We start from the raw sequence: 22,666 nt of genomic DNA on the forward strand, positions 1-22,666 counted from the left end.
TCACAAAAGTCTTTTCGGACTGGCTAGTGAAAAAAGTGATAATTTTACTGTCTCCTGGGAGAAATCATCTGCCGATTTTCCCACCATAAGAATTACATGAAGAACGCACCAGAAAGTCTCATAATGAAAAAAAATCTAAAAAGATTGGGCTTTGCTGAGCCTCACAACTCTTTCTCATCCTTTCTTTAAACAACACAATGCACAATGTTCTAGAATCACAACTATAGCTTCCAAACAAATCCAACATAAGATAGAGGTATAACAACATTAAAACACCATTGAAAGTAGATGAAAGTCTGAAAAATTCATATACACAAATAATATACTAGCATGCAGAGTGAAAACTAGTAAGATGATTTTTCTGCATGAAATAATTAAATATAACAATTAATTACAAGAATATTGAAAATGATAAAATACAAGTATGAATAACTACGTCACTATGACCTTTAAGCTATAAAATAGTGATGTGCGAGTCTCGGCATCATCGAGAACCAGTCGAGACAGAAATTTTCTCGATCTCGTCTCGAGATAATTTTTTTGGCTCGGAATTTTCGAGAATTTTGTAAACAAGAAATAGGTTAGGTAATATAATATATTGAGGCAGCATTTTGCGTTGCGTGTTGAAATAATTAACATATCTTCAACGTAACGTAGATCGAATAAAATAAAATATACTTACTTGTTACGATAGTATACACGATAAATTATTAAAAAGTTAAAAACGAACAACTTCCGTTCACAAGTCACTACATGAAACGGTAAATGTAAACAATGAATTGTGCTGTGGTTATCACATTAAATTACAGAAGAAAATGATTATTTTCCGTTAATAAAACCAACATTAAAGTTAAAAATAAATCATTTTCGGTATCAATATCAAGTATCAACGTAAAACGGTACGGTAAAAAATAAAAATATAAACATGACTGCAGAATTCTTCGGCGATTGCATTTTGTTTTATGGCCTTAGGTTATACACACGGCCAGCAGTATATAACAAGCAACATGATGTTTAAATTGCGGTCCGTATCGATAGTGACATATCGATAGTGGTGAATGTTCAGACTTTCATGATCAAGTACCGTCCATGGCTCAAGGAAACTGTATAGACTATGGAGTCAATAACGTATGTTTACATACGACAGTAGGCAAATAAACTGTTGAGTGTAAAGATAAAGTTGTAATTGCAATTGCAATTGTGGATACTTGATAAAATTATTGAATTATTATGTATGTTTGTCAGATTATTGAGTTTTCTTTTTTGGATCATATTATCCTGTTAACTAAAGTACAGATTTCTCGATCTCGACTCGATTCTCGAGAATTTTTAAATTGCTTTCTCGATCTCGTCTCGAAATCAAAAAAGTCTTTCTCGCACATGCCTACTATAAAATCATCTGATCCACCTAAATGATGAAAGCGTAATATTTATTCCTCTCAAAAAATACTCATAAAAGCTGGGAAGGACAGGGTATTGCAATGTTACAAAAGTAAGGATGATGTGAGTTGGTTCTTCCACAGCATGAATCGGGCAGTTCTCTGTGGGATGGTACCTCACACCTAAACATTTTTTAGACATGGTAAATTGGTAACTCACAAAATAAAATATAGCCTCTCAAAAAAAAATTGCAGGGTTGTTGTTTAAATGGAATACTTGACTGTTTTTACAAGTATTTAGAAGTTTGAGTAAGTTTTTTAACATTCTATACTACTATTCAATGTTAGCTTTCTGAACTTTCCAAATGTGTATAGCAAACTCACATCATTATAATAACTTTAATTCATAAATACAACATTAAGTTACGTCTTTCTTAAAAAGTAAATGTAATATGCTCCCTATGACAATAAGCATGTTGTAAAGTTGAATACTGATTCAAAGGAGGTTGGCCAGCAATGTTCTTAGAATGCTTTCAATTTAAATTTTTAAGTTCTTGAACTAAAACTATTATTTCATTATACTTTTAATTGTACAACTCAAATCTGTCCCACCTTAAGAAAACATTCAAACCTTAACTGATGTAAATTGTCAAAGTAATAAAATGGTTACAACATAACATATGATTAGAGCTCATGTATCATGTCTAACTCAGAAAATATATTTAGGCTTCATAAGTGTTGTGCTTTGAGTTTCCTCTACTTGAATTCACACAATTATTATTTGGGGAAAAAAAAAGTAATACTTGGAATCAGAATTTTAATGGGAATCAATGGAAATTTCTGAATCGGTATAAATGAAATGTCGACTAAACACATACCTGCATAAACCATATACTTTTGCTCAAATGAGAAGTGCTTTTCTTGACTACATATACAATACTTAGATGCAAACACTCGTGAATTTTAAATAAAAATTGCTGACCAGAAAATTAAAATAGAACATAGCATATTTTTAGTTTTCCTATTTTAAAGGTTCAACAGGATCCTATTGTTATTGCAAGTCTGTGTGTTTGTCTATTAAATGGTTCATGTTAATAAATGATATTGGATGGAAAATATCTGTTACACAGATTATGAACCTAAAATTGAAAACTGTGTTTTAAAATTTTGTGAAATATTTTTAAATAAAATCCCATACATGCAAAATAGGTGTCAAATGTTCTTCTTTCTAGGTATATGAACATGTTTATTTTGGTGCTTGTTATGTAAAACTATATCATGTTTGTAAGATGATAAAGTATCTTGTTAATAAAAAATACCTGCTCAAGCCAAAACATTATATTTAATTGAAGATCACAACTAAAACGTTTGCCAAGTTGAGAGTATGCTAGTTTGCCAGGGCAAAAGTCTGTAGGATTCCCAGGGGGGGCCCTGTAGGATTAAGATTATCTTTCCCGATTTACAGTTGTGATTTTGCAAGCGCAGGCCCCCTTAGAGAGAAAGGGGGGAAGAGGTCGGGGATATACGCTCATGCTAGGTTGTACCTGGAATAAATCCAGCGTGACCACTCGGATGAAGTCTTCATCGGCATTGCCCCTTGCCAATGCCATGTTGGCAAACGTGGTCAGCAGGTAGAAGGACTCTGCTTCCGGCATTGCTGCCAACTTCTCCTCAAACTGCTGCCGCAACTCACACGACCACACCAGCTCTTCCCAGCCTAGCAGTCATGGCCAGTCACTGATGTTACCACCTGCCATCTGTGCCTTACCCCCCACTCTACACCTGCCAACTGTGATAATTACTAGTTCATGTAAACAATTCCAGTCACCAGGATTATAAATTACTCATTCAATTTTATAAGGAGTAAAATCTTGAGATTATTTCTGTATCAGCAACCCCCATGAATTACCGTGTTTTCTCGCATAATCGTCAAACATTTTATTCTAAAATCAAGTTTTAAAAGTAGGGATGAGACGATTATACCGAAAAAAATTTTTTTTGTTAGATAAAGTATTCATAGAAAAAAACCATTCATGGAAAGTAGCCTATGTTTATTTACAAAGTGAAGTATAAAAGAGCATGCCAAACAATTTAATTTAAAAACTCATGCAACAAAAACCTTTCTTCAACTTTAAATAGAAAACAAACTTTAAATAGAAAATCAAAATCGGTGCTCCTAATGCAAGCGGAACGAACGCATAACTACCGTAGTAAACACCACGATTGAGCGAGATATCAAATGTAGTTAACTCGGTTCCGCATAAAGAGCGCGCGTTGCACGCAATCGGCGAGATATCGATATTCGACTACGTGTGCGCGCTCTATACGGGAAGCAACATAACCAAACAGTAAAGATTGCAACGAGCGCTGGCTACGTTTTTGTAAGCGGTACACTGTGGCGATGGAGACGAACAATGAAGATTATAACGTTTAAAAATTCTTTAAAAGAAAAAATTAGTGATGAGTCGAGTCACCCTATTTCAGCATCGAGTCGAGTTCGAGTTAAACAAAGAAATTTATCTTCGAGTCGAGCTCGAGTCGAACTCATAGAAATTTGTCTTCGAGTCGAACTCGAGCCGACGTCATGGAAATTTGTCGAGATGAGTCAAACTTAGCGAGGTTCAAGTGGCAGAATGATGAGCGAAATTAATATGTTAAATATTTCTCAACATAATATATGTAATTAAATATGAAAACTTTGAATTATTGAAGGTTGCCCTACACATTTGATTTTTTGTATTTTTTTTTAATCTTCATACAGACGCTTTAAGTGAAAATGCACATCCAAGTGACGAATCAAACGTGAATTTGATGATGACTGAGTCTTGTAAATTTTTTTTCAGTACTTGCATTTAGCTGTCTGATGATCAAATTTTTCAAAAAATTCCCAAATCTCTGCTCTTGATTTCTATTCGTCACTTTGTGACGTCCCAGGCCGTACAAACATATCCATTCCACTAATACTAAACCGTTTATGATTAATACGACGCCGGCGACGCAAATTCAAGTGTAAACATAAACTTCAAGAGCCTCAATTTTACATTCGGCCATGGAAAACTGGTTGGAAATTTCAATTATTGTTGATATCGATTTGACAAAGTGGCAACATTCCCTGGCTGTATGATAACTTACGTAGGCCATTGGCCAAGAGTTAAAATGGCGGCTATCTAGTGTTTAGTAGTAAATATTATTTACCTCCAAAGCTGCCCAAATATTAATGTGGTCTTGTTCATGACTGAATCTAGAGAACATTTTTTAATTCCGTTATAGTTAAATAAAGATATTTTGTTGCAGTTATAAATATTATGTGCATATTGAAGGATGGGATACACAGTTTGCAGTTATAAACGATCGAAAATAAATAATCTTCCGACTTCGTTTTCAAGGTTTTCAGTGTTGGATCAGAGGTTTTCCACTAGGTAGGCCTAAATAATACATTTTATTTTATTTTGAAGTGCATGGTTTCGGATAAGTACCTTCTCTATTGGAAATTGTGCAACATTATAGTCGAGCCTAAAACTAAACTTTGACGAGACTCGAGGACACGATCTTAATCAACTCGGTTTTCGAGTCAAGTTTAGTTTCACCGGCTCGACTCGACTCGCTCGATTTTTCGAGTCTCGACCCATAACTAGAAAAAATACACATCACACAGCTAGGAACTATTTCCATTATTTAAATAAGTACCCGGTAATTTCTAAATAAATATTATATTTATACTTTCAAATACATCATTTTATACGAAAGAAATACCTACAATAGGCGAGATATCGATATTCGACTACGAGTGCACGCTCTATACAGGAAGCAACATAACCAAAGAGTAATGATTGCAACGAACGCTGGCTACATTTTTGTAAGCGGTACACTGTGGCGACGCAAACGAACAATGAAGATTATAACGTTTAAAAAGTCTTTAAAAGAAAATTTACACATCAGACAGCATCGTATTTCTGTTATTTAAATAAGTACGCAGTAATTTCTGAATAAATGTTATATTTATACTTTAAAATACATTGTTTTATACAGAAAAGATACCTACAATAAGCGCTCGGCATCTCATAGCGGTGCGACGATTACGCGCGTGCAACTATTATGTGATAAAAGAGGGTATAAGCATCAAAACCGTGTCCGAGAGGCTCTAAAATTAACCACAAAAATCATAAGCTACCTATAACTTACGTATTTTTCTGAACAACTGTGAGATAATAGGTGCCGTTAAATTTAAAGAAGTTTCTTTAAAAAAGAAAAATCAAATACAATAAACATCTTAAAAACCCTATAAATACTGAAATAAATGTAATACCATTTATGAATATGTATACATTTAATATGAAAAAATAAGTTTCATTAGTGTTCAGCTTGGAACCCACTAAATAATGCATTGATGCATCTGATGCTTTTAGCAAATTGCTTCCAAATATATAACATGAGTGCTCATGGAATAATGTGCACATAAATTGTGTGGTTTCTCAGTGAATCAATTAGTTCAGGCAAACTTTGTTATTTGAGTTTTCTTTTCCAGAGTGTCCACACAAATAAGTATCTAATAAAATAACCCTTACTTTTTCCTGACAATCCATGAACAAAATTACCAACATCACTCACCAAATTTAATAAAATAACTGTATACATACTTTGCAATTTTCTGAAAAACATTATGAAAATCCAGTCTCCACCATTACCATAGATGCCTATTTCAATCAGAACCTTGCATATGCCATTTTATAGTGTGTATTACTCTGCACTAAAACACTCTCTGAAGAAAATGCTCTCACAGCCGGGATTAATGAAGACTGGAGCAAGACATTTTCCCCATTAAATAATTATCAATGGGGTATTGCCATATTTTTCCAGGATTTTAAGTACATCCCCTGACTAATTCAGCATCCTTATTTTTATAATGTGGACAAACTGTTTACGAGGTAAACTGCATTGAGATAGTTTATCTTTTCTTCCCCCTTATCCACCTGACAGTTGGTAAATGAGAGACGTCAGGCCAATTAAAACAGATGAACTGGATGGGTAATGGGCAACGGGAACCACGGAGATACGAACCCGTATCCGGGGCAGCATCGTCCGGCAAACACTCCTTCTCGGCACCGTCCTTGTGCAGGGTGTAGAACAGCCTCCACAGGGCGTTGATGGAGACCAGGTTGTACGGGATGACGGCCAGGAACTGCCAGGCCCCGAGGCGCTGGGACGAGAATATGCCCTGCGTGGCCCGCAGAAGGAACGCATCGTATTCCACCTGCAGCCGCCTCAACATGGCCCCGTCCACCACGTGCCCAGAATTCCTGCACAGAGCGCACGCACTCGTTACAGAGACGATCGCAGCAAGAGTCTGCCGTGTGGACTACAGAGATGCATGTGGGGTGGCTGACTGCACAGCTATCATAAATTTTATTCCAATGATATTGCAAAAGAAACTATCTACAGATATAAAGAAAAACTTAACTAAGTTTGATTTTTATTATCAAAAGAAAATAGCATATACTGCTAGGGAAATAATTATTTAGGTACTATTCCCCCCCTCCAAATAACTACAGTAAAACCTCGCTCGTACGGCCCCCGTTTCGTACGTACACCTCGGTCATACGTACAGATTTTCAGAAACTGTGAAAAATGAGGCAAAAAATAAAAATATATAGGCCTATATGAAAAGTGTAATAAATACGTTAAAGTTTATTAAAATACAGTTGCAACCTGCAGCGTTTATAACAAATACGGGCTACATACTATACACATTGCGTCACTGTAAAAAATTAAAAAAAAAAAGGCCGCAAATCGATGGAAATTGACCGTCATTAGCGCGCCGTACGTGGAGAAAGGTCATTGTACTCGGTCAGCTGCTGTTACGGTGCAGCGTGTCCGCCGGCTGGCTCTCTTTGTGTTCGCTGAGCTTCGCATGGGCAGTATAACTCACTCTACGCTCCGCCCAGACTCGTGACCTTACATCAGCAGCCAGCCAATAGAAGCGAGCTTAGCGGAAAAAAAATATAAGCTCCACCTCCCGTGTACCAGTTTTGTACAGTTCTAATATCAGTTTATTGGTATACGCACCAGTTTTCTCGCTGCCGTGACGTGTTCAAGTTTACGTTCATCGCGATGTCTTGATACCAATAATTAAATATTTACGATCCCCAGAAATAAATGATTAGTTAAAAAATATGCGTCAATATGCATCAACTGTACAATACTTCCGAAATTATAAAATACGTATAAAACAGTTACCAAGACTCCGCTTATTTTATCTTGTGAAGTTTATGTCTCGTACCAGTATTTCGGCTAAGTTGTGACATAAATACAGTATCAGAACTTAAGCAGCTACGTAATATTCCCTTTATGTTTATACATTCGTGAGTTTACGTTTTTCCCTCGTGCATTTTAGATTGTCTACTGCTATAATTACGCGGACTTTTACACGCCTAGGCTTAAATTATTATAAGTTTTGAAATAAAAGCAACTTTTCATGTTATAAAATATGTATATTTTGCGTTTTAAAATATTCATTGCCGACTATAAACGTTACGTTTTTCACGACGTTTTCAGGCCTACTAGCTAATCTTACCTACACTTAAAGTACCCACGGTATATTTTTATTTGAGCAAATATATTGTGTGTTAATTATTGTTTTATTGATATAAAACATAAAAAATTTAAACACGGGGCTTACGACACTGCCTTTAGTGTCGAGTTTTTTTTATTTTTATGTTTGATTAGCTCAAGTGTTGTTTCTGCACGAATAGGATATAATTTCGATCGAAAATACATCATCATAATATATAGCCACGGCAGATCATTTCCCGTGGCAGCAGGACACGGCAATGGCAATGGCAATGGCAATTAATTTCCCGCGGCAGCGATGGGAATAATTGGTTGGAGGAGGGGGTGGGTGGGACCCACAAATGGACGTAATTTGGCCTCGCTGGTTCGTACGTACAACTCGGTCGTAAGGACAAATTTTGGAATACAAATATTGAATCTGTATGGTAATAAATAGTATTCATTATTATTTTTTCACATCATGTAACACACAAGTAGGGAATGAAAAAGGTAAATATGTATGTAGTGACTTCTGGGAAATTAGACACTACTGAAGTTGGTTACAATCTATAATAATATGTAAAATGAAATATTTGTTAAAATATTTAGATAAAAAAAAAGGTTTTAATGTTTTAATGCACCTAACCTAACAAACCATTCACTTTTGTTTTTATCTGCCCACTTTCCCAGAACCAGCTACTTTACAAATTGATCCAGAAATTTTTTTGGAACCGCAAAAACAAATTCATTTCATGAAAAAGTGTACTTTTTAAAAAAAAAAAAAAAATCTGTATTCACGAAAAAGTGATTAAATGAGCTCATATATGAATATTCAAACACTTATTATTCATGCTTTTTCACTGTTAACAACAGCCAGGTAAGCTATATTTTTTTCAGCAACATTACAAACATATTTTCTGCCAATTTCCTCTGGAATCCAGAACCATTATATACATTTGTTTATACTAGGGTTGTGCGAGAATGAGATTTAGGCCTAGAGAAATTTTCGAGAAAGAAAATATTTTTCTCGCGAGAAATGAGACGAGAATGAGAAATTTTTAAATAATCAAGATTTACTGTAGATATCACTTTCAAAATATATTGTTCTGTACACAAAACTGTTGTTTATCATATAGAATGTCAATTTAGTTGCCTGTGTACAACTGACAAGCACCACACGTTATGTAAGCCTACACTAAATTATAAATAAACATTCACTCACTTAGGTAAAAGTCTAGTAGCTAACATGTTAATTGTGGTTCCCGTTGACTTATCGCCACTTTATGTGTAATACTGCCATACTGATATGTCCACATCTTCCATTTTACCGTAAAATCAAAGTTTAATTCGACAACAAAGTTTACTTCTGTTAAACTGTTATATTCCCGCAACACTTTTTTTTCTCCAATTGGTTACGCCGCAGTTAGAGATAAAGCAGTATTAGGAAATTATTCTCATATCCCTAATAACATTTTACAGGCGTCACATTATTTATTCATACTCGCAGAGTAGCTCACGTAAACGGGAAACTCTGGTACTGTAATGAAAACAAAGAAATTGAAACTAGGGAGGCTTTGGCGGGATTCATTACTCGTGACGTCTTATGACTGAGTGAAACAAAGGTGGAAACGGAAATGGGATGAACATACTATTTATTCTGCCTTTTCAACGGGTTTGAACACACACATTTACGTAATTTTACGTAATACAAGGGCGTGAATTGTTCTGCGTGTTCAATCCATTCCTTTACATTCCAGTCAATTTAATAATCTCATGACTTGCGCAGTCTTTTATTGGAAATGAAATAAGAAACGGAACAGCAAAGCAGACTCGGTCTGGCAGCATGACCACCATTCCCTTTTGTTAGTTAAAAAGTAAATTTTGTATTTTTCCGTAATAATCAACATTTCAGTATGCTATTAAACATTACCGAACAAAATAATATCACTAAATTAAAGGTAATGCTTTTAATAACTTTACTGTAATAACATGTATGTAAACAGAAACAATTTTGTAGGTCAGGTTCGAACGTATTTTATTATGTATTACGCTTACGTAATTTAAAAATTAAATATGGCAGTTTTTCTTTCAGGATAAATTGGAATTTCATATGACAGTTTTTATTCACAGTTTCGGTTAGTGATAAAGGTTTTGGATAGTTGACTATCGGCTAGTCTAATATCTCTTAATGATTGCATCATGTTTGCTTTGTCTTGTGTTCCGCCAAATCATTTTTCGTCCAAACAGACAGACGCGTTTGGTATTTTTAAAACATTTAAACTAAAATAATGGCAGTGTGTGTGTAATGTTCAACATATAAAAATACAACTATTAATATAAAATTTAGTTTCCATACCAAATTGAGTTGTTACCGGTACTAAAAAAAAAAATTCTTGTTTTTTTTCGAGAAATTATTTTTCTCGCTCGCTGTTCGAGAATGGAATATTTCTCGAAATTTTTCTTGAGATTCGAGATCTCATACAACACTAGTTTATACGTTTATAGTTTTTGAGTTGCAACGTCTGTTTCATCATTGATACCTACAGCAAGTAAGCTGCTACTGTGTCTACTAAGAACTGTTGCTCCTGACGTTTCCATGACCAAAACTACAAATTTTCTTAGTTAATTTTTTTTTAAAATTTACTTATTTTTTAATATCCTAAATATCCCCATAGCTGACCTAGTTCCAACAGAACCTTACATTTGAAATTTTGTAGTCCGTATGACTATGACTAAAAAACAATTCTAAAAAAAAGTCTTCCACAGTTTAAATGATGGCAGAGTGGAGTACAAAATTTTCCTCTTACATTACTATCAGTGGTGAGTTTACATGACTTTCCCAGAATTTAAAGTAAATTCCCTGACTTTTCCCTTATTTTCCCTGACATTCGAATGTACAAACTCTGTATGCACGACACTGACATAAATTCAAGTGCCCCCAAAGAGCACGGAGGGAAGCCACACAGACAGCAGAAGCAGGGTGGAGACGTACCGCAGGCTCAGCCACTGGTCGGAGACGTACTGCACGGCGTGGCGGATGAGGCGCCCCAGCCGCTTGGCGAACTGGCGGTAGCGCGGGATGCCGTACGTCTGCAGCCCTCGCCCCAGGACGCGCACCAGCACGCTGGCGAAGGCAAACAAGCGCAGCACGTGGCTCTCCGTCACCAGGCCGTCGTCATAGACGTCCCTGCGGGCACCAGTCACCACCACTGGCAAACATTCACTGCAGTTGCACAGCTAGTGTGTGGAGCAGGGGTTGTATTGCGAGCAACCGACTTTGTGGTTCACGAGAAAACAATCCTAAAACAAAACAGTTTACCACAAACTATATAAAGACAGAAGCTTGTTACAGAAGGATGCAGTGTCCTACATTATTAAGCTTCAATAATTTTGTGTTTTAGCCCATGATTAAAATTTAATTCATATTGTAACAAAAGTTGAATTGTTTATAAATGGTTTTATAATTTTTGATTAAATTTTACATAAAGAGAAGAGATAAGAAGCTACCCTCTTCATCGCATAATCGTCGCACGCGCGTAATCGTCGCACCCATATTTTAGGGTGTCAAAAATTGGATTTAAAAAAACCTATGGCATAAACGTCGCATGATGTTTTTGGTCCCGCTATTAGATGCCGAGCGCTTTGTGTGGGTATCTTTTACGTATAAAAAGATGTATTTAAAAGTATAAATATAATATTTATTCAGAAATTAAAGTGTACTTATTTAAATAACGGAAATACGAAGCTGTCTAATGTGTAAATTTTCTTTTAAAGACTTTTAAAACATTATAATCTTCATTGTTCGTCTGCGTCGCCGCAGTGTACCGCTTACAAAAATGTAGCCAACGCTCGTTGCAATCTTTACTGTTTGGTTATTTTGCTTCCCGTATAGAGCGCACACACGTAGTCGAATATCAATATCTCGCCGATTGCATGCAACGCGCTTTCCTCTATGCGGAACCAAGTTAACTACATTTGATATCCCGCTCACTCGTGGTGTTTACTACGGTAGTTAAGCGTTCGTTCGGCTTGTATTAGGATCACAGATTTTGTTTTTCTAATTAAAGTTTCTTTTCTATTTAAAGTTGAAGAAAGGTTTTTGTTGTACGACTTATTAAATTAAATTGTTTGGCGTGCTCTTTTATACTTCACTTTGTAAATAACAGTACTTTCCATGAATGTGTTTTGTTTTTAAAATATTTAATCTAAAAAAAAATTATTCTCGCATAATCGTTGCACCCCTACTTTTCAAACTTGATTTTAGAATAAAATGTGCGATGATCATGTGAGAAAACACGGTATGTTTTGATTCTGCTAAATTTCTGTTAATCTTTTAGAAGATGTGATTAAATGTATACAAAACAATTACAGTAGAACCTCGATGATACGTTCCCGTTTCATACATTTTCCCGTGTCATACGCCGATTAATTTTGGTCCCGCCGAAAGTACTATGTTTACAATGGTTTACTTTCCCGGAACATACACTTATAAAATCATTAATTTCCCGTTTCATACGTTTTTACGAAACGTAAAAGCCCAAAATTCACAAATTTTTTTGTTATATTCCTAATGATAAACTACGTTTTAATGCTTTTATTTTGAAAAACGTTCATTGTTTACATTTGCAAAGTAAGAAAATAACTTATCCCACCATAGATATTGATAGTATCAGGAAGACTGTGCACTTCGCTAGTAGCATCAATGGCGAGCACCAAGCGAGACTAGTGGCGCAAACTAGCAATGATTATGAAAATGGTGCACGCGCTTTACCAAGGCACGGATTTCATATTTTGTGCATTCATTAATCTTTGAACTGAATATACCCGTTTGTTATTGTTTTCTTACGATCGGAGTGTTTTGTATTTTACGTTTCTCAAGTTAAAAATATTATTGAAAATTGTTCTGTTGCATAAAGTTGTTTGTAAAAAGAAACAAACAAGCATAAATTTCTGATTTTCTTTTTACAATAGCCTAATTGGTAAATATGTATTGTACGGATTAGCGCCAAAAAAAATCTTACAAATATGAAATAACTTTCATTATATGCTATCTTACGTCCTCTTTTCAGAACCGCCTGCGGAGATAAAAAATTCCAAATACTTTTGGAGATATGGCCGTTCTTATTTTGCTATACCAGACGTGTGTAATAATTTGACCGTCGCCATTTTATATTTTGCCGTGTGCGCGTGAATGTCTAAATAACATAAATTTTCCATTAGGTAAGGTTAGTTACATTATAAATACTTCAAAATAAACCGAAATTAAAAATAATATCAATTTATTTTACATGTTGTATAGTTTTAAGTATTTATAATGTAACTGACCTGACCTAACAAAATGGGACAAAGGTAGATTAGGTCAGGTCAGCTACATTATAAATACTTTGAAACTGAACAGACATTAAAAATAATAAAATTAATTTTATTGGTTGTTTAGTTTTAAAGTATTTATAATGTAGCTGACCTGACCTAACAAACCGGGAAAAAGGATGAACAGAATAAACTCACGTAAGTTTCTTTTTACATGATGTATTCGTTTACGTGAGAGTCCTTAAGATCCACATAAAGTTCTGCCATTCCCGATTACACCCGAATATTCACCTTCGGCCAACCTCGGGATTTATTTATTTTTGCGCAGGAAAAATGAATTGAAATATTAAAAGTGGTCGGATAGGTTAGCTACATTAAAACACTTTAAAACCATTTGGATGGTTAGTTAGGTTAGTATAGCTACATTAAAATAAACAGAGAAATATTAATAAATAAACCCGAGGTTGGCCGAAGGTGAATTGTTCGGGTGTAATCGGGAATGGCAGAACTCTATGTGCATCTTAGGTTTCTCCGTTCGGGAACATCGCAAAAAAAAAAAATGATACTTGTAAACAAGCAACCGTTATCGCCGCACGAGTGCACAGGATGAAAATTAAAAAATTCGATATCTCCAAAAGTATTTGGAATTTCTTATCTCAGCCGGGTTTAATGAAAAGAGGAAGTTTAAGAGCACAGAATAAAGGTATTTTCGGATTTTTAAATTTTTTTTAAAAAAAAATCGCCAAAAAATGAAGATTAAAAAATTCGATATCTCCTAAAGTAATTGGAATTTTTTATCTCCGCAGGCGGTTCTGAAGAGAGTACGTAAGATAGCATATAATGAAAGTTATTTCATATTTGTACAATTTTTTTTGGCGCTAATCCGTTTAATACATATTTACCGCCTAATTTTTTTAATTTCTAATTTAGGCTTGGTGACTTTTCCTGCCCTCCAAGAAAGGACTTCATAACATTTTGTAAGGCCACTGTTTCTCATGTCAGCTTTACTTGATTATGGAGTGTATTTTACATTTCTGGTGGTTTTATTATATGTATATATAATTATGAATTCATATCTTTCATATAATGCAATTATTTACACATTATGTATTTAAGTTTAATCTGACATTGTGCTTGTATGCTAGATTGAAAAAAAATAATTATTTTTGCCATTCCCTTTTCATACACTTTCCCGCATCATACACCATTTTTGTGCCCTCCGTTGAAAAGTGTATGACAGGTGTTCTACTGTATAACATTATAAGAAAAACTTTAAAGTAAAATTACCACCTTTATTTAATAAAATTTAATTGAATTTGCATTTTTTGGAATGATGTCACCCAAATTCCCTCTTGGGTTTCATTATATAAAAAACTACATAAACAGTATGAATCTATTAATGATACCGTATTTACTCGCATAATGTCCGCAGTAATTTGGCTAAATTTTTGACAAAAAAAATGGGGTGCGGACATTATCAGGTGAAATCCGAAAACAAAAAATTTTTCCTCAAAATTTTACATGTTTTGTGTAGAGTAAAAAAATTGTTCTCTCATAATTAGTTTACTACTACCCTGATTTTACGTATGCTCACGGCTCCGCGGATTGCATTAGTAAAATTGCTGCTTCGTAAAATCGGCACCCTTCCCTCGGCAAAGTTGAAAAATATTAACTGCGGCACACTACTTCGCAGAGCGCTGGTGACTGGCGACCCTCCGCAGCGGACGTGAGAAATGTGACAGGTGTCTAGATAATTGGGTGCGGCGATTAGTGGAAGACGCCACTCTTTTTTTTTTCTTCTCTCACTCGCGTGTGCGCTCTTACATTCAGAAGCCGCAACCAGCCTACACAAAATAAACGCTTTGCGTGAAAAGATATTTTTTTTTAAATTTTCATTGAGATGGCCACTAACGGCACGGGGCAGATGTCTAATGCCTACATTAGCTGGTGCCGGCGAGCCTCCCTCCCTGTCCCTTGCCTACTGTGTGTATAAAAAAAGTTACCGGCAGACGTCTGTGCATGCGAGTCCCCTCCTGCCCTGCTTGACTGAAGCGGGGGAAGGAATGCACAGCGTGGAAAAGGCTGAGCAGGAATTTTTAACAAAAACAAAGCAGAACCTTGTCTTCCTGACATGTAAGAATTTATGTATTTCCATTCTGTTACAGCTGACGTTTTCTTTACGTTGCGTATCATATCTTACATGAAAACAAAATTAAAGCCTCTCAGCAAACACGATGTTAGATAAACATGTTGAAAAATTTACATATCTGGTGCGGACTTTATGCGGATTTTAAAAAATTCCATTTCAAGTATTTAAAAAGAAATGTGCGGACATTATGTGATGGTGGACATTATGCGATAAAATACGGTACTTTAACTATACCAAGTTTAAGCAATTTTGTAGTAAAAATTCATAATTTATATTTAGTATTTATATGAATGCTTCATACGGCTAAATAAGTACATATCTTTATATGTTAATCACAGTTTACATAAAATTTACAAACACAAAGCATCCTTCAATGTTTCTAGATAATAAAACTACGCATGTAAAATTGGTGACTAATAATAGGTGAAAAATAGTTTAGCATTCACTGCATCAATTTCCCCATTGTTTTTCAAGAAAGACTAAATAATATATAAGTTAATGTACACATGCATACTTGATGCATCTGCAGTCATGGAGGCCACAAATCACAAACATTATTATTTCCAACACTTTATATAGAACGAGACACTTCCACGCTTTTGTTCAACTATCATAAAACTTTTACAGAACCTTTTTTAAATTACAAGGCATAAGAAAGAGGAGCACGCATCTTGTTTCTCACACGATTTAATGGCGACACGAAAGACAACACAGATGTTGCTTGCTCCATTGTTGCCTGCTGTCATTCTTGCCAGTCTTTGCACTATTGCCAAAACATGCCTACACATATCACCGAGAACACCAGAATTATTGTGCTATATGTGCAGCCAATAGTCAATTGGCCACATAAGCCAGTTTTGTCGTACAAAATGCAGACAAACAATATTTCTTATAAATCAACTAGTTTCTTTGTATATATAATAAATAAATAACAATTATAATTCTTTTACTAGACGTGTAATAACTATAAATAATTATGGAATATCTTTAATACTTGGCAGTTCTGCATTACTAGAGTGAACAGTCACCAATTATTTACATTTAATGTGTGATGCTAACTGAAGTGAGGGGTCAAAAACCAAATTTAAGTGCAAGCTTTCTGTCTTGACTTTATGAGACTTTTAGCGCCATTTATTTTGGGACTTTTTCATGACTTGTACCCAGTAAACAATACTAGAACATATAAAAAGCTTTGTTTCACAATGAAACTTCAAACACTAGCACAATGAAAACAAGTTGTGTACCTGCAAAATGAAATCTCAAATGTTACTCTTTAGTGGATGAGTCCAGAACCCACCTGTCATCTCTTCGATCTACGAGCAGCACGTGTCTGAACAAGCTGTCAATGGGAATCTGATTTAGGATCGCCACCAGATCGTTCTCCTTGAGCAAAGTGCAGCCAGACTTGCTTGTCTCCTCGTCCTCCTCGCCATCCGAGTCAACCAGCACCCAAAAGCTGTCGTCGTCACTGTCTTGAGTGCCCATGTGCACCTAGCAGGAAAACATGTGAGCGAGTCTTTCAGCACTCCCCAGTGATCTGTGACATCTAACCTCGGTAACAAACTAATGCAGGTGTTCTCATGTCGAAAATACACTTATGGACACAAAATTTAACATAGAATTCTTTAAAATAATGCTTAGTGTGATAAATATAGGCCAACTGTGTTTTCAACTATGTTTCTGGACGTTAATCACACGTAGTTTCCATGCCTGCTGCTAGAATTTGCTGCTGCAGCAGCTATGTTGACTATTGAATCATTTGAGTTGCAAAGGGAAATTTTTACAATGAAACGCCTACAATAAAAGTAAAAAAAAAATGAAAATATACAAAAACCCTGGAATGAACCCGATTTTCGCCAAGGAATTTCATTAAAATACTGCCCAGCTTGTGAAAATTCATCAAACAGTTGATACTACAAAGTTTCACTTTGTCTTTGTGAACTTTGGTTCGTGTGTTTTGCCACAGATGGCAGCACAGTGGTTGTTACATATTTCCGTTCCTTGACTTCCATCCCATTCACAAAAGTACTCCCACCAAATGCTGTATACCAAGAACTAAGACGCTACACATCAACAAACATTACTTACATTATATCCGCACACATTAAAATATGTAAAGGTCTAAACTATCTCTAAACATTGACAGTCTAGTGTAACTGGATTACACTTATGTAATGTAAATACATAATTTACAAACTTCATACCTATTCTGATCTAACAAAATACAAAAATATTAATTTAAAAAAAAAAGGAAATCACAGCTTGTTTTTCTTAACATTACTCACCCAAAGGCACATTAATTATTACTTAACTTTAGGAACAATATCTATTGACATATTTCTCTTCAGTGTATATACTGAATTTCAGAAATTACTGGGCATACCTATATTTAATGTGTGGCAGGTAGTGCTAAAACCAGCAATCTTCTTTAAGGAACATATGGCGTAAAAGTAAACCTGCAATGTAACAGGCACGAACAGTAGCATGCAAATATGAATTTCACACACAGTAAGTGCTGCTCCACTGATGGGATGCGTGATCAGTGCCGTGACATTCAAATGCTCTGTGGGAAGCAGATGTTTAAAGTTAGCTATGTGTACTAGTAACCAGCAGTCTGGTTTAGCCAGTGTGTCCACACAAATCTGTACAAAAATTCCCCTGACTTTTCCATGATCCAAATTGAAACTCCCTGAAAAATTTAAAAAAAAATAATTGACCTATTCTGCATTTTTCTGAAAGAAATAAAAACAATCTAGCCTACAGCTCTGCTGGTTCAAAAAGAAACAAGCATACACCATTTTATAGTGTATATGATAATGCACTAAAACACTGACTGGAAAAAAAAACATGTTCCAAGTCTGGAACCTCAAATTACTATCAATGAGGAATTTCCATGACTTCACCTGACCAATTCCAACTTCCCTGACTTTCCACAATTTGGACATCCTGTGTGCAGCTCCATTGATTGTTGATTATAGTAGGTTTACATGTTTGGCTTTAGAAGATTAGCAGTGCTGACAGCTAAATGAGTACGATGCAGATATCACATTCGCAGAAATGGCCGGTAAGCACATGGTGTAGGTGAGGTGAGAGGAATTTTAGCGAAAGTAGTGCACATTTACAATGGACATTTTCTCAGAATAAGAAGACCTTGAACATCGTAACGAGGAACTGCCAAAAACTAGGATATTCATACCACAATGGATGATGTACACCAGACAGCTGGTTGCTGGTGCATACGGCTAACTCTATGCCAAAATTCAAATTTACAAGCTACTGCTCTGTCACTTTGCAGAGTTTCATTTCTGGAAATGTGTCCCATTAAAAAGATTGCCGTCACCCAATAAATTTATGCCAAAAATTTCTGACCATGCTTTACATACACAAATCTGAAGTTCTAAAGTAAACATGTAATTTTTATTGTTTTTAAGGCCCTGCCTACGTGTATTAGACCAGTAACCAATAAAAAGCAAACAGTTTACATCATAGTTTTCATATTCATTTTTAATATTCAATAAATCTTATAGATGGCACTATAATAAATGTACCCTATTCATCAGTTAGAGATTACAATCATTTCAGTCTCACTGAATTCAAAATTAAAATATGTACTGGGAAATTTATCACGTTATTTGGATTCCAATTTTTAAAATTATTAGTCATAAACACAGAGTGCCTACAAAAGTAAATAAATATAAATATTTTTTATAACCAGAAATACCATCATTTTCAGAAATATATACATTCAACAAAACATGTACTGCATGTAATAAAAGCAACGTAAACTGCATCACATGGCTATTAACACTCACTTCTCCTATGTCTTTCAATCATTTGTTGTAATTTGATGTGAAATATTTATATAAATTGTATACATATAATTGTATTAAGAAAATTACATTAAGTCCATCAATTAAAGGCATATTTCAATGTTACTGCAATAAACCAGAATAGGAGTAAATCTGAACATGAACTTTAAAATTTCTGGATCAGCAGCTGTAATTTAAATCAGTTTGTAGGTGAATAACGTTTCACTGAAATTAAATAAAATACACTATACCAACTGCAACTAACTTACCAAATGTTGATAAAAAAAATTCTCTATTTGTCAGTTAAGCATTAAACTAAATAATCTTTACAGACACACCACCAAGACTTCATTACCTGAGACCGGGTATGGAAGCCACAGCAAAGATTGGTATGAGTTCCAAGTTACCTGCTGCAGGAACTTCTCCCTCTCCCTGACGGGCATGAGCAGCGTGGCCAGGACGGCCAGCATGTGGCCGAGGCGATGGTCGGCGAACACGGACGCGCCGTGCTGCTGGGAGAGGGGGGGCGGGGCGGGCACCTGGACCAGGCCGGCCGCCCAGGAGGCGACGCCGGCCGGGCAGCGCAGCACGTGGTTCAGCACGTACAGGTGGTCCTTCCAGCTGGCCAGGCCCAGTAGCACGGCCACCAGCCCCAGCAGCCAGGCCCGCGTGTCGCCCACGAACTGCTCGTCCCGCACGTGGCGGCGCTGGAAGCAGAACAGCACGGAGACGCACGCGCGCAGCTCCTGCGTGCGGGCCGCCAGGTCCCCCGGAGCCCGGGGCGAGCAGCCGGCGCACACGTCGTGCACGTACTGCTCCAGGCGCAGGCGCAGGACCTCCGCCGTGTAGCTGTCGAGGGAGTGCGTCTCGTTCACCAGGTCCCTGACGCTGCCCAGGGACCCGGCCAGGGCCGCGCACGCCCGCTCGTCGAAGTGCGACACCTTGTGCTCGTGGGAGGCCGAGACGGGGTTGCCGTCCTGGCACTCCCCGCTCTCCGTCACCACCGTCCTCTCGATGGTCCACAGCACCCCCTGGTGGTTGCGGCAGTCCTTCTGGAGCCCCTGCAGGGTCGCAGCGTCGGCCGTGAGCCTCGTGCGGGCTCGCAGGTAGTTCACCAGCAGCTCGTACAGCCGGTGGTTCTGGTAGCCCCCGCTCAGGTGGTGCTCCACGAACTCACGCACAAACTCCTCCGATCGCTCCAGTTCCCCGTTACTGTACAGCGACCACAGCTGTGCTTCTGAGAATGGTTTAATTTCATCTACTACTACCTCCTTCACTTTACAGTCTGCTAGCACCGTTCTCGTGGACTCTTGTGACTTCTTGTTCACGTGAGCTGCTTCTGATTGTTCTTTTGGTGTAATTGTTTTCTCTTCCAATTCATCATTTGACACTTTGTCTTTTACTGATGCCGTACTATCTTTTTCCACATTTAATTCTACTTTAGATTTAGCAGAATCGTTTATAAATCGCCTGGGTGACTCTAACCGAGTGTCTGCTTCCAACTCGACACAGCCATTCACTAAAAATGTGTTTGAATGGATTTCTTTCATTTCTGTGTCGACTGACACCGGCATATTACTCACAGAATGATCGGAAGCACTCCATTCCAAGTTATCACAAGTTTCGGAATTAGAGAATTCAATCCTGTCGCTTAAACTTTCAATGCTATCTACATCGTGATCTTCAACATCTGAGTTTCTAACATCTTTAACGGCATCAAGCAGTTCATTTTCAATATTGCTTGCTATCTGAGAGCACGAATAGGATGTTGACACAATTTCTGTGCAATCTGAAGATGAACTAGGTATGTCAAACTCATCCTGTGCTGATGTGTCTGGTATTTCAGTATCTAGAGCTGTTGATTTTTTTCTACTACGGTCCTTTCTTCTGGTCTGAAACATTTCCAATATCATACATTACGACAATAATAATGTGCTTGATATAAATACCCAAAAATGACAAAAATACTAATTTTAAATAAACCTAAATGTAAAATATGATGAGCTCAACATTTTATACTAACATAATGTAGCATTTAAATTAAAATCTATATTTTCTATTCATACTATCACATCTACAGCTCAGTTGTGCCTGGTTTCAATTTGTATTAACATCACTGTCAAAAACTAGGATCCTAGTCAAAAAAAGATATTCCAAAGGAGAGCCACTTCTCTGATGGAAAATAATAAAAAATTCAAAAATGTTTTTTTAACATTTCTATAATATTTTTGAATAATTTTCTAAGAGAGTGTTGTGACATTAAAAGTAGCTTACCATTTTAATGAGTGGTGAGGTTAGGTTAGCAACATTAAAAATACTGTGATATTGTGCAAATGGTTGGTGTTAATGCTGTTAGGTTAGATACAATTAAAAATACTTCAAAATTGTGTGGACAGTTGGTAAGGTTGGGTTAGCTACATTAAAATAATTTGAAATCATGCGAACAGGGGTCAAGTTCAAAATAAAATACTGGCCTTACTATTGGTCAGAAATAATGTAGGGCAAATGTATGACATCATGGAAGTTGGCCAATGATAAATTGTATTACTGAAAGAAGGAATATATAGTGTGTAATATTGGAAACAGTGAAATCCAAAGAAGCGCAGTGAAAAAAAAAAAAAGACGAATAAGAGTTTTGGAGCAACCGTGGAACGAGGAGGTATTATGAATGATTTTAATGAAATGAATAAATAAGTATGTACAATAAATAATAAGTAGGTATTAAGAAATTTATTGGATATGTGTATAAATAAGAATAGTAGTCATAAGAGAAGAGCAAGGTCATGTTTATTTATATTGAATTAACATAACAGTGCAGTGAAGAGAAAGAATGTGTGATTGTAGTTTCCGAATATAGAAAAAAATTAAATGGAGAAATGGCTATATTTTTTCACATAAATTTAATGTCTACAAAATAATTATTGACAGTAAACGATTATTGCCATAAAGCCACGAAAGGTAGTGGTTTTTAAAGGCTGATATATGTTTGTGATTTGTAGTTGTGCGTCATGTGGAATTTTTTTTTATGTTAGATGGGAATTGTGGTGTGTGTGTGTTTCATTTGCGATGTTAGATAAAATAGTTTATTTGGTTAGGTGAATCATAAACTTTAGTAGGTAATGTAAAAAGGACTCTTTTTTTCTATAGGTTAGTTTTGAAAATGTTGAAGTGATAAAAACAAAGCGAAAGTTTTGGTGAGGATAAGCTAGCTAATAGAAAAAAATATATATACATTTACATTGCGATATAGTAGGGATATCGAAGTTATCAACAAGGCAGTGCTGAAGTAATTACCTCTACGTTCTTACGGTATAAGTACGGAAATGGAAGTTTTGGTTTGGGAAGCTTCATATTGTCTATTAAGAAACAACACCGCCTATGTGACAAAATGCAAATTTTTTAGGAGAGCGATATAACATCGCCAATTCCAAACATAACAACACAAAATGTTGTTTTTGTGTTATATTTACATA

General features: G+C 36.1%; 1 protein-coding gene across 1 annotated transcript in view; it reads right to left on the reverse strand.

Moving 5' to 3' along the window:
• LOC134533192 (ectopic P granules protein 5 homolog) overlaps window positions 1–22,666 on the reverse strand; it is a 147,761-nt gene that overhangs the window by 118,704 nt on the left and 6,391 nt on the right. Inside the window, exons 2-6 of the mRNA XM_063370564.1 lie at window positions 19,601–21,085; window positions 16,682–16,875; window positions 10,918–11,112; window positions 6,438–6,676; window positions 2,924–3,096 (exon numbers count right to left, since the gene is read on the reverse strand). Coding sequence (XP_063226634.1) covers window positions 2,924–3,096; window positions 6,438–6,676; window positions 10,918–11,112; window positions 16,682–16,875; window positions 19,601–21,085 — 2,286 coding nt within the window. The remainder of the gene's footprint in view (window positions 1–2,923; window positions 3,097–6,437; window positions 6,677–10,917; window positions 11,113–16,681; window positions 16,876–19,600; window positions 21,086–22,666) is intronic.

This window comes from Bacillus rossius, chromosome 6, assembly GCF_032445375.1.
Source record: "Bacillus rossius redtenbacheri isolate Brsri chromosome 6, Brsri_v3, whole genome shotgun sequence".
Taxonomy (NCBI): domain Eukaryota; kingdom Metazoa; phylum Arthropoda; class Insecta; order Phasmatodea; family Bacillidae; genus Bacillus; species Bacillus rossius.